The sequence below is a fragment of the Clarias gariepinus genome, chromosome 17 (genome assembly GCF_024256425.1).
Source record: "Clarias gariepinus isolate MV-2021 ecotype Netherlands chromosome 17, CGAR_prim_01v2, whole genome shotgun sequence".
NCBI lineage: Eukaryota > Metazoa > Chordata > Actinopteri > Siluriformes > Clariidae > Clarias > Clarias gariepinus.
Window position 1 is genome coordinate 21,479,453 of NC_071116.1, and position 13,129 is coordinate 21,492,581.

General features: G+C 37.5%; 2 protein-coding genes across 2 annotated transcripts; one reads left to right on the forward strand and one right to left on the reverse strand.

Moving 5' to 3' along the window:
- Positions 1-294: 294 nt before the first annotated feature.
- On the reverse strand, positions 295-4,074 carry hnrnpdl (heterogeneous nuclear ribonucleoprotein D-like). Its single transcript, XM_053475864.1, has 7 exons — positions 3,859-4,074; positions 3,129-3,297; positions 2,713-2,874; positions 2,479-2,610; positions 2,301-2,400; positions 2,016-2,180; positions 295-1,925 (listed from the first exon to the last, which is right to left on the reverse strand). The coding sequence occupies exons 1-7, from the start codon at positions 3,948-3,950 to the stop codon at positions 1,855-1,857; spliced, it is 891 nt and encodes a 296-aa protein (XP_053331839.1). The 5' UTR covers positions 3,951-4,074; the 3' UTR covers positions 295-1,854.
- A 2,698-nt stretch (positions 4,075-6,772) lies between these two features.
- Positions 6,773-12,502, forward strand: enoph1 (enolase-phosphatase 1). Its single transcript, XM_053476140.1, has 6 exons — positions 6,773-7,046; positions 7,119-7,220; positions 10,069-10,271; positions 10,434-10,566; positions 10,659-10,782; positions 12,195-12,502. The coding sequence occupies exons 1-6, from the start codon at positions 6,963-6,965 to the stop codon at positions 12,332-12,334; spliced, it is 786 nt and encodes a 261-aa protein (XP_053332115.1). The 5' UTR covers positions 6,773-6,962; the 3' UTR covers positions 12,335-12,502.
- The last annotated feature ends 627 nt before the right edge of the window (positions 12,503-13,129 follow it).

Below are 13,129 nucleotides of genomic sequence, written 5' to 3' on the forward strand. Positions count from 1 at the left end.
AGTACCTCAGTGTATGTCTAGCCTTAAATCACTTTGAAAAAGTAGAACTCATCTGTAGGAGATAAACTAAACTTTTCTTGTCACTGTGGTGGTACCCTCAAGAGGACTTCACAATGTAAATTCAGTGTTTATCCTTGACCCAGAAAGATGTGTAGAGCTCAATATTGATAAAAAAACAAACAAAAAAAAAAAAAAACTTAATTTAATTGCAAACTAAGGGGTTTTTTTTGTCCAAAAGTGAAATCATTTTCAAACATATAAAAATTCATTAAACACACAAACACACCACACAGCCATGTTTTTTGTACCCCAATTTTAATTTTTTTAATTTCCATTTATCCAAAACTGAAAAAAAAAATAAGACAAAAAGGACACTTTGCAAATCAGGATCTAAGCACACATCACAAAAACTTTAAGGGTCTACTTGAACAAAGCACAGGATAAGAAACTTAATATTTACAAGGTCTGACTGTGAATGTCTTCATCAGAGGACAATGAAACAAAAGTACTTTAAAATCAAGACGCTCTTTGTTTAAGAAGAACAGGGTATCCACGAGCTGCCTCCAGGGTACGAACGCTCAAGTCTGCCCACCTAAAACAGACGAGATGAGACATTACCTACTCCGCCGAGGCTAGAGTTTCACTGAAAAAGATCACCTCCATGTTTCAGTTTAACTTCGTGAGCTGTTGACTTTAAGCTATTAAGATCACCATTCAAGACTAAAGATCATATGTATAACTTAAAAGTTACTAAAAGCGCACACATGGCCAGTGAAACGTTTAGCTCCACTGAGCTGGTAATGAACAAGCTCAATGAAAATGAGCATACCCTTTAAAAAGTGTCATTAATTTTAAGGTAATTTCCAAACACGCATTACTTGCATGGAGCTTTTTTTAATGTCTTTATAAAAAAAATAAATAAAAAAAATGGTTTACATATGATCTTTATCATCTATGTCTTAAGGAAAAGGACTGACGTGTACCATTTGAAGTTCTCTATGGAGTCTAAAGAAAAAGCAAGCATTATGAGTTTTATGCAATTTTATGGGGTGGGAACCATTTTAGACAAACAAAAGAAAAAAAAATTATAATAAAGGAAATAAATCACTGAAGCTCCAGAACTGAAATACAAGAACACTAAAATAAAAAAAGAGAATAAACAGCAAGGTTAACAAACAGTTTAGGGTTCACTGTTAAATACCTGTAAAAAATCCATTTTAAAACTGTTAAACAAAACCTTGATAAATTAAGGGAAAACGAGAGATCTCCTGCTTAACGTTTGCTCTTTAACGCTGGTACAGGAAATTTGAAGAGACCATACCACAAGGACAGCTTTTTCTCGTGCATGCCGTGCTCTCTGCCCGCTATGTGCGACGCCCAGAGAATTTCGTGGTCAGGTGACACACGGCCTGCAATGAAGTCCCCACTGGCAGGTACAAACAAGGTATAATAATCAGAATTAGGGAAAGAATGGAAAAAAAAATCAGGAGAGGTGCCCTTACTCTGTACCCTTTAGCAGTACTTTACCTGTTAGCAATGCTATCAAGTTTATGTTATTTCCTTATGAACACCTGTTAAAAAGCAGGGAGAAAAGCGGGAAAATCTACAGAAAAACACTTACGTTTTTCTGAAGAGATTTTATTAAAAAAAAGAAACTGCTGTGCAAGCATTAGCAATTAAAGATCTATAGACATATCCTTAAAATGGCATTCAAAATGTGATGCATTAATATGCATACCACTCTGTTTCAGGATAGTCAGTGTTGTCTATTGATCTTTAAAGTTCACACATAATGCCAAACAAAAGGCTTGGATTCTAATCTTACCATTTATTCTGGCAGGTCAGGTCATTTCATCAATATGGCTGGTAGTTGTTCTGATGATTTCCACCCTCTCGGGAGACTTTGCCATAGTTGCTCTGTTGACCTTTTGGAATTAATAACAAAAAAAGGGAATTAGAATTAAACGGTAGTTGGCATTATTTGCATTATATAAACACAAGGTACTTAAACTTACCATTGTATTCATCATAACCTTGTCCATATCCATAATTTTGGTAATTGTAGCCCGAATAGTCATACCCAGAGTAATCATTATAGCCCTGGTTGTATCCGTTGCCGTAACCCCCATAGTTCTGCCCATAGTAGCCACCATAGCCTTGGTTGTAACCTTGACTTGGTCCTGCACAAAGAGTTGGAACAAGACAACGATGCTCAGAATTTGCAATTTAAAACATATAAGCAAAACAGTAACACAAGTGATTTCTTTTTTTAAACAGTGCTTGTAAACCAAACAAAATACCTCCTCGTCCACGGCCTCTGAATCCTCCCCTTGCTCCCCTGTCACTTCTGTTCTGCTGCTGTCTGTAGACCTCTTTAGGCTGGGCGACTTTAATTTCACACTAAAACACCACAATTTTTTTTTTAGATGCATGCCAGCCATGAATACCCGTTTTGGTTTAAACAAAAAGCCGGTATACCTTTCCTGCTCCTACGTTGTGGTATCTATTTTCCAAAAGCTTCTTAACAGGTTCTTCATCCACGTATGTTACAAAGCAGAACCCTCGCCTCTCGTTTGTGTTGCTGTCCACTGGGAGTTCAATATTTTCGATCTATATCGAGAAAAGACAAAAAATGTTTACTGTTTGATATCAACTGTATAGATCTGGTAAAGATATGTTCAGAGCATCAGGCTTACAAGTCATATTACTTACATCACCAAAAGAGCCAAAATATTCCCGAATTTGTTCTTCTGTTGTTTCTGGACGAAGACCTCCAACAAAGACTTTTTTCGGTGGCTCTTTCCCTTTCATGGCTTTGGCCCGCTTTGGATCGATCAGTTTACCGTCTAGTTTGTGCTCCTTCAGCTCCAGAACCTGAAAACAAGGTAAAGTTTTAACAATAAAATTTAACCCCTTCCAAAAAAACTAACAATAAAAAAAAACAATAAACCTCAAGCTACAATTAAACATGCATTTTTGTTATTCCAAGAGGAGCTTACAGAAAAAAAAAAGTTTAAAAATAAATAACTGGGTTTGACCAGATTTACACTCATTCATTTTCTGTAAAAAAATTTTAGTCAATAATAACCCCCCACATAATATTGTATTTTAAAACAAACTGCACTCACTCTGTCGACACTCTCGGCATCTTTAAAGAGAACGAACCCAAAACCTCTGGATCTGCCGGTCATGGGGTCTGTTTTGATGGTACAGTCCAACACTTCTCCAAACTTGGACAGGTAGTCTTTAAGGTCTTGCTTGCTGGTATCCCAGCTCAGACCACCAATAAACATTTTCCTGAAAATTAGTAAAAATAAAAAAAAAAGTTTTAAACTTACACCCAACTTTTAGTTAAGCACTAGGATCAGCATGGACATGGTGCTGAAACACAGCATCACCGCTTACGGGTTAGTCTTAGTATAATAAATTCGAGCTAGTCACACGATCGGAAACTGATCTGTTCACTACAACAACATAAATCGACCTTAAAACAGGTCGATATTGTTTACTATGCGAAACGTGGACGTTTAAACATGGTCAGATAACTACCGCGGGTTTGGTCTAAACGACCTAACTTGCGCCTTGCACGCCACGTTTGAGCTTTCTGTAACCGCTAGCTTGAGCTCTGGGAGACAAACCGTGGAGAAATCCCAAAAACAGCCGTTTTCTAATATTAATTACTTTACAAAGAATTACTATACGTTTCAAAAGGTATGTTTAAAAATAAAAACACATAGCATTACATAAAATAAGCTCAACATAGGGGAAAAAACAGCTAAACGAACAGATTAGCAGTGTTAGCTAGCTAACCCGAGGCGTTGTTAGGCCGCGTTGCCCCGGCCTAGCGCCGACACTCACCCATCATCCTGCTGATTTTTGCTTGCGTTTATTTTGGACCCCTCTGGAAACTCATCCGTACTGAAATCGGTCTGTTCATGTTCCGCCTGCATTTTGGGGTTTCGGTAATCCGGTGAAATCAAATATCTATATGAATTAGTGTGAATATAAAAGACCACGACACAGCGGCAAACACAAACACTCTGACCCGTTTGCTTAAAATGGCGGACGGTGACGCAATAGAGCAATCCGAGAATGCGAAAGGGAAAGAGGCGGGGCGTGTGGATAAATAGGCGGGGCGCAAGGACAACAGAAGCAGGCGGCAGCAGGCGTGTCCGGTCTTTGATACAGACCTTAAAATTCAAAGCATTTTAGCGCTTTTTTTGTTTTGCTCTAAGCATATATAAGGCTCAGGATTGTGCAATATATACACACTGTGCAAATATATATGATACTATATATAGTATCATATAAAAGCCTACTTGACTTGATCGAGTAATTGATCAAAAGTACTGGAAAATATTTTGTCACTGTTGCAGTACTTAGATATCTGCCTGAAGTTTAACCTGCACTATAAGTGAAATTTACACTTTACATTTCATACATTGGAGGATCCGAAACCAGTGTCTTTCTGTATGTCTGCCTGTCCAGCCAGATTTCGTCAAAGCATTACACAAAACTGCCTAATGAAACTTCTGCAGGTTTACTGAAGTTAAATCTTTTTGGTTTTTATTTTAAAAAATGTAAATGCGATGTTCTGAACAGTTATGTGCTGGATATAATAATCTACAAACTAACACCTGCACCAATAAATATATATATAAAAAATGAATATTTTTACTGGGACTAGTTAATACTGTACTTTGCCCACTGAAATAACAGTGCTAATGTGGCACAAGAGAATGGAGCCATTTTAAGAAAAGATTCGATCTTTATCCGTTCTATTTTTCAATTTCTTATCTGTGATTCACTCTCCGATCACAGAAGAGGGAGTGTTTTTGGCTGATGACAAAAAAATTACACCTTTGCATGAACAAAGCATAAACATAATCTTTCCTATATCCTCCCTTATACCTCTTTCATCTTTGTTTCAGGTAGACATTTACACAGGCTTCAACATAAAATAATAATATTACTGATTACATTAAAGCTGAATTTAGCTTTAACTTTTTAACTATTTCTAACTTTTTTAGCATTGTCACCTTGCACCTCCAGGGATCGGGTTCGATTCCCACCTCAGGTCTGTGTGTGTGGAGTTGTGCATGTTCTCTCAGAGCTTGGTGGATTTCCTCCAGTTTTCCCTACACTAATTGGTGTTCCCAAATTGACTGCAGTGTGTGAATGCGCGTGTAAATGTAAAAGGAATAAATAAAATGGTCGCCGTTGGTCTCTATTGTCCCTAGTTGGACTACAGAGGTTCTTACAGTAGATGGATGGATGAAATAAAAAAAATATAAGCTGTCAATATTAAAATAGCATACAACCACATCCCATATTATTGATAAAATAATTATATTATAAATAATTAAATTTGATATGCTAGATTTATTTAGTTCACATTGTTAGTTTTAATTACCAGATTAGAATCAGGTAGAATCTGTTAACGTTCTGAACTGCTTAGCAACTCACTAGAATCTGATCCACATGCAATGGCCATTAAGAAACGCAAACTCAATGATCTACAGTGGTTATTATCCACCGGAAGTACTTTGGGTTGTTGATGTGCAAATCATTGAATCTTGACTATAACGGTGGCTTCCCGGTAGGTTGACGCTAGCTTATAAAGTTGCCAGATTGGCATTATGAACGTTAAAATCCATTACTCCTTTACTACAGTACAGTGAACTTTTTTTTCATATATCCCTGTTAGAAAGCCAGGGTCTACGTGCAGGATCAGCCACGATGTACTCAATTGGAGCAGACAGAGTTATGTGCCCTGCAATGGACTGTCATTCTGTCAAGGTTGTACCCCAAATAGTGCCCTGAGTCCCCTCCCGGCCTCTCACTACACTGTACATGAATGATAAGCAGTATAGAGAATAAGTGAAAGTAAGTGAAAATAAATATTAGGACAAAAAATGTCTTCAGGTTAACTAAATCAGCATACTATCATCTTAAAAACATTGCAAGAATTAAATGTTTTGTTTTCAGTCAAGACTAGAAGAAACTGTCCATGCCTTTATCACCAGCAGAGTGGATTATTGTAATGGTCTCCTCACCGGCCCTGCAAAAGACAATTAGACAGCAGCAGCTCATCCAGAACGCTGCTGCCAGAATTATGACTAGAAGCAGAAAATTTCCCATTTAGCCATTATGCTGCCCGCAGTTGGAACCAGCTTCCAGAAGAGATCAGATGTGCTAAAACATTAGTCACATTTAAATCTAGACTTAAGAAACACTAGAGTGTTTTCCCTGATCATGTCAATTAAGAAAGTCAGTTAATTTATTTTTTGGTTAAATCAGGTGTGTTGGGAGCTGAGAAAGCACTAAAATGTGCAGGAAAAGTGGTCCTTTATGACCATTGATGGGTAAATTGTGAAAAATACTATTAATTTCATGACACACTTTCTATAGCCGGTATTATTTGGGAGGTGGTGACGGGTTGATTCACAGCTCTGCTAGGTTGCCACTGTTGGGCCCTTGAGCAAGGCCCTTAACCCTGTGGAATAAAACAACCCTGTGGCCTACTAAAAAAAAAAAAAAAAACTGGAATATGTGATAAAATAGTATACTATAATAAATACTTTCACTGTTCAGTAATGTAAATGTGACAAATAAAGGCTGAATTTGAAAATCAGTACTTTCTTAATAACAAAATCGTGCATTGTTACAACTTATATAATCTTAAAAAGTATTGCATAATTTATAATAATCAAACTTGACAAAATTAACTGACTAAAAGCAGACTTACCATGAAAGGGGATTTGGTTGAAGTTACCTGGCAACCCGTTGACTGAGCCATGTGTTAGCACATTGCTAGCTGGTTACAGTGCAGTTCCTCGTATGAATTGTTTTCGCTTCTCGAGCCTGTAGTACTCACCTTAAACTCGTTTTTAAACACATATTTGTTACTGCAAACCGTCGTGACGAGTCTGTCGTTGTCCAATTGAGAGAAAGAACAAAAAATGGCAACGGTTACAGTTCCTGAGAACGTTAGCGTTATTCTGTTGGACATTGAAGGAACCACGACTCCTATCACGTTCGTAAAGGTAGGAGTGTGAGATTAGATAATTAGTGTGACCGCGTGATTATGAAATAACTAACGTTTATTTCTCGTGCAGGATGTTTTATTCCCATATATCAAAGAGCACTTGGAAGAGTACCTGGGTGCGCACTGGGAGGAGGATGAGTGCAAGCAGGATGTTCAGCTCCTAAAGAAACAGGTCGGTTTACTGCACCATTTTTACTCAGATTCACATAATTTGTCTATTTGTTATGTGCACATTTCATAATATTGACTAGTTTATCAGATGAGCATGGGTTGAGAAGGATTATCCAATGCAGCACTTTGTTTCTGTGCACACTTTGGAAGGAGTAAAAAGGGTCCAAGGGGTCCAGGAACTCCACAGATGGGTGCCAACCCATTTCAGGGCACAGGCAATGGACACTTTTAAAAAAAAAAAAAAACAAGGAACAGGGGAAATCCACAAAGTGCACGGAAAAACATGCAAATGGGAGTGGTGGCTCAAGCGACTAAGGCTCTAGGTTGTTGATTTGGGGATCTGAGGATCCTGGTTCGAGTTGCACCATCCTACGCAGCCAATGCATGCAGTGCCAGGTCCCAAGCCCGGTTAGAAAAATGGGAGGGTTGCGTCAGGAAGGGCATCCTTCATAAAAACCTGTGCCAAGTTGGGTTGGTCCGCTGTGGCGATCTCTTGATTAGCAGCAGAAAGAAAGTTGGTTACAGAGAGAACCTGCAATCATCACGGACACAGACCGGTGGTGAGATTTGATTCTTTAACCCTGGTGGTGTAAAGCAGTAATGCTTAACTGCTGCTGATTTTCCGTGTATGTTTGTTTTGTTTTTAAACTGTAAGGTATTATAATATAATTTGGGGTGCACTGGTAGCTCAGTGGTAGGTGCTTCACCTGCCATGCAAAAGGCCCAGGTTCGATTCCCATCCAGTGACAAATCTCAGCCACTGGATACAGCGCCGTTACCAAGCCTGGTTAAAATGGGAGGGTTGCGTCAGCCAAAAGGCCAACAACAAATATGATGAGACGGTTTCTATACCCATAAAATAACTCCCTTCATGACGCACTTTCTATAGCCTGTACCCAGACAAAAAATATTATTGAAATTACCATTAATTAATTAATTAACGTATAAATATTCATCCAAAAATCTTGTTTGCTAGAACCCTATTGTTTAACCGGAAAATGCTATTTTATTTCTCTCATCTGTCTTTCCCTGATTCTTGTTGATGTTGATGACTGTTTCTTCTGAAGTTCGGCATGTACTGTAAAGGGCACCTGGCCAAAAGCATAAATATGCTCTCTTTTGCTAATAATAAACAGCGATCTTCAGATATCATGTGTGTGTGCGTGTGTCTGTATCTCCAAATACAGGCTGAACTAGTAAGTGTATCAAGGTGTGGCAGACACAAGAAGCAATAATTGCCACTCCCTCACTCAAGGTCTATCCTGCTTTATCCTGTATACAGTGTTGCAGGGAGCCTGAAGCCTATCCCGGGAGACTTAGGGGTACACCCTGGACCATGGTGCTGATCCATCCCAGGGTGCACACGCATTCACAGGCTCATTCAAATACTACAGGCAGTTTTGAGATTGCCACTCGTCTTTGGACTGTGGGAGGAAACCGGAGAACTCACAAAAACCCCAAATGCAGACAGACCCAAGGCGGGAATCGAACCCAGAACCTGGAGGTGCAAGGCGACAGTGCCAACCACTAAGCCAAACCCAATCTTATAACTTATCAAATTCAGATACAATTCTTTTTAAACCTAACAATTCTTTTTATTTCAATGTGTGCCTTAGGTTTTTTTTATTTTTTATTCTTAAAGTCATTTAAAATACCTTTTTTTTTTTTCATCCGAGAAAAGGCTTTAAAATAAGAATGTATGGCACTGTAATGCACTTAATTTATCTCAGGCAACTTTAAAACCCCTAATCTCACCTACACGGTTTCACGCAGTGGCTGGAAGTACCATGCATCATGATTTACCGCAAGTTTTGGCGCTGTGGTTACGTTTCCATCTTTCCACGCGAAAAATTAAACATGTTTAAGCCGTCCTAAAAACGTGTTTAAACAAGTTAAATTTTTTTGACGAACCTTGCAGAACTTTGTGGAACGTTGGCGGGCAATCGCGGCAGCTCACAGTGCCTAACATTGCATCTCACCAGAAGTCAAACCGCATAGGTGAGATAGGGGTATAAGGTTTAAATCTTGGTTTCTCTTATATATTTTACCTTGCTGTTTAATTAAGCAAACATACATTTTATTCGATTACTCGATTAATCAATTACATTTTTGGTAGAATACTCGATTACTAAACTATTCGATAGCTACAGCCCTACACTGTCAACTCTGGCTGCTTTTTAGTGCCACTGTGGTCAAAGACGGCTCATGCAAAGCTCTGCGGGGGTCAGATATTATTCATTAAAATCTCAGTGTGTGATTAACCACCTTTTCTAGAACACCACCAGTGGAAGGATGGTGAAGGATTACACTAAACTCAGTGCTGGTGGTGGTGACAAGGGCACAATATAATTGAAGCCAACGTAAGGACATACACCTTATTAATTATAGATCTTTTGACGATGTTTGATGATACTAAGTGTATAAGCTGATATGTACGAAAGCTGAAAGTCTATTATAGAATTAATTTTTCATTGGGATACAGTCTCCTTCCCTGTCTTTAAGTTAAGCTGGTTAGGTCACCATAGCTAAATGTTTAAGCATGTGTTATTTATAAGGCTGTGCATTACAGACTTATTCTATTATATAATAAACAGTACATATTCCAGTTCATATTCTATCCCACTGAAAAATCTACTGTATGTAGCAAAAATTGCTGAAAAACCACCAGTTACTTGGTGCGAGACACCACAACACGCTGCCAGGGTGGATGGGTGAGATGCCTAAGTGGTTAGGATGCCCCAGTGGAATAAAGGAAACCTGAAATCTAGTTGGTCTTACTGCTATGGGTGATCGTTGTATATTTTTGTCCCAAATAATCAGACGCATTTTATGCGACATTTGTCTTTCAGACCGAGGAAGACTTAAAGCAGAATAGAGCATGCCCAGTTCATGCTGTAGACCAGACGGTTCACACGGACGAAGAGAAGGCAATCCGGGAGGTGGTTGATAGTGTCCTCTGGCAGATGGATGCGGACAGAAAGACCACTGCTCTCAAGCAGCTGCAAGGCCACATGTGGCGAGCAGCCTATGTTTCAGGGAGGATTAAAGGCGAGTAAGTATGCAGAAGCTCCCATTTTCCCCCTCCCTCAAAGCACATTTTTACATGAATGAAACAAGTGATTTAGAAAATTTTAAAATTTTCATACCATACAAATATTATTTTTGCATTTATACTCATATATGAGGTTGCCTTTTCTGAACTTTTCTCATGCAGAGTGTATCAGGATGTAGTTCCCACTATAAGAAGATGGAAGCAGGATGGTCTGAAAGTCTACATTTATTCTTCAGGAAGCATAGAGGCCCAGAAGCTACTCTTTGGCTATTCAGTTCAAGGAGATCTATTAGATGCAAGTTCTAATCTGTCTGCTTTTTTCATATCATGTGGGCTAATTGTTTTATGCTTGTAGTATTTGAATATCTTTCTGAATGTCTTTTGCAGCTATTTGATGGTCACTTTGACACCAACATTGGTGCCAAAGTGGAGAGTAAAAGCTATGAAAAGATTGCAGAGAGGATTGGCTGCTCACCAGAAGAAATAATGTTCTTAACAGATGTGACGCGAGGTGGGTACAAAATGTTGTTAATTCATGTGTCTTTTATTTTTTACAGTGCTTCTTTAACTGCCACTGTCAAATATATTACACAGATAAAAAAAAAAAAAAAAAAGATTTATTTCTTTTGTCACTTGTTAAGGCAACCTTTTGAACTGCAAATTCTTGAGCCTTGGTCCATTGAGCAAATTGAAAAAAGGGCAGGGCTGTGGTTTCTGGTTCATAAAAGCATGAGTAACGACTCTGATAGTAACCAGGTCTTTGGACAGTAGTGATGTGTATAGCAGCTTAACATAAATCTAATCATTTGCACTGACAAAAATAATGCCATGTCTATTCACTGCAGTTTAAAGTTTTAAAATCACAACACTATTTGCAAATAATGCCATGGCAGCCATAACCAAAAAAAAAAAAAAATGAAGTTATGTGAGTCACTAATTTAATGCCCATTCTAACTTCTTATTGGGTTAATCAAAATGACCAAGTCTTTACTAACTTGGTTATGATGGTGCACCACTCATACAAGTCAGGATTCAGTGTTCATTTTTGGGCCCCACTTTTATGTAAATAATCAAAAGGCAGTCTTAAAACTTTGAGCAGCAAACTGACAGCAGCTGAAATAGTCTGGAAACAAAATCGAAATGTGTGATGTAGCTAGATTAATGCCTTTAGTATCACAAGAGGAAACGAAATCTATTCTGATATAAACCACGTTGATTGTAAAGTTGCGTGTATATTTAGAATCTAAGTTTTTAGAAATAGTTAAAAGGTTAAAGCTAAAAATAAGCTGATCAACTTTAATCTAATCAGGTATTATTTTAGGCTGAAGTCCACTTACAGGTCTGCCTGTCTTTCTGTAAAGTAGAAAACTCTGCCTAACGTAATACAAAAGAGATAAAATTTTGTAAGGTTGAGTATCTTATGTCTTAATTACTCTAAGTTGTATTTATTTCGCTGTCGGGTAATCAAATGGGATATCAAAAAAGTAAATAGAATAATGATGTTTTGTAATGATTAAAAAAAAGTATTGTCTTAAAATTAATTTAGCATATTAAAATTGACATAGCACTTTTATTTCAGGGTGAAAATATTAACTTATCCCAATAAAAATATTTAGTTTAGCTTTTCTAATTAATATCTATTGGTGCAGGTGTTTGTTTACATTAAGCAAGTAGCTTATTAGTAGCTTATTTTAAAGTGGATTATTAAATCCATCACATAACTGCTCATAACTTGCCTTTTACTCAACATTTTGATTTGTTTTGAGAAACCTTTTTTTCACCTTCAGTTGCAGGCCACCCTATTGTTAGAAAAATTAACAAAAGAATAATCTTAACAAGTAAACTAACATAAATAACACCTTATACTTGCTTGCATATTGCTTACTTGATTAACAGTCAGCACTCGATCTTCTCAACTTGCAGAAGCAAAAGCAGCAGAGGATGCTGGGGTGAACGTGGCCGTGGTTGTGCGACCAGGCAACATGGAGTTGACCGAAGAGGAGAGGAGCCATTATACAACTATTACAACTTTTAACCAGCTGAAACTATCCGGAAGAGCCTAACATACAAGGACAGAACAGTGTCAGCACCCCTCAAGTGGACTGTATCAAAGATGGGCTGACATTGGATCACCAAGTTATAGCTTGTTACTTGTGGGGGGAAAAAAAATGTTATGCAGCAAGTGCCAAGTGCATTATAATTAAACTCCAGGTGCTTGCATTTTTTTTTTTTAAACAAAACAGTGAAGTTTATAAAATTGTCATTCTATTCGAATGTTTACTATGATATGAAAGTGTTGACGTGTACGTGTAATTTAAGTTATTAATTATTTTCACTGTAAATGTACCTCTTCCTTAATCTAGTAAACGTATGTTATGCTCTCAAACGATATTTTAAACACCATTATGTAAAACCGGTATTGCCAAAAGCAAATGTGCAACTTGGATATGCAGTTACAGGTCATGTAGGACCTGTAATGTAATCATTGAAATAAATGAAACCTAAAACGTAAATTAATCAATCAGTATGTCCAAGTTTAAACTTAACTTGCATTTTAAAAAAGTAGGTGTTTTACAGATAATTCCGATCACGACAGAAAACCGAATCTCATGAATGCATGTGATTTTCAATATAGATTAAAAAAAAGAAAGCTGATCGTACCTAGCCTGTGTTTTTAATATTACTATAAAGTAGATAAAGCACTGGTATTTTTACAAATATGATTCTTAAAGATTCTAGCCTTTGTAGGTTCGGTTTTATCTGTATTGGGCAAAAATTGATAAAGGTAAATAGATTTATTTGTATTATTATTTCTAATTCACCACATAAGGACTGAAATTTCCACCACCTTTAAAGAA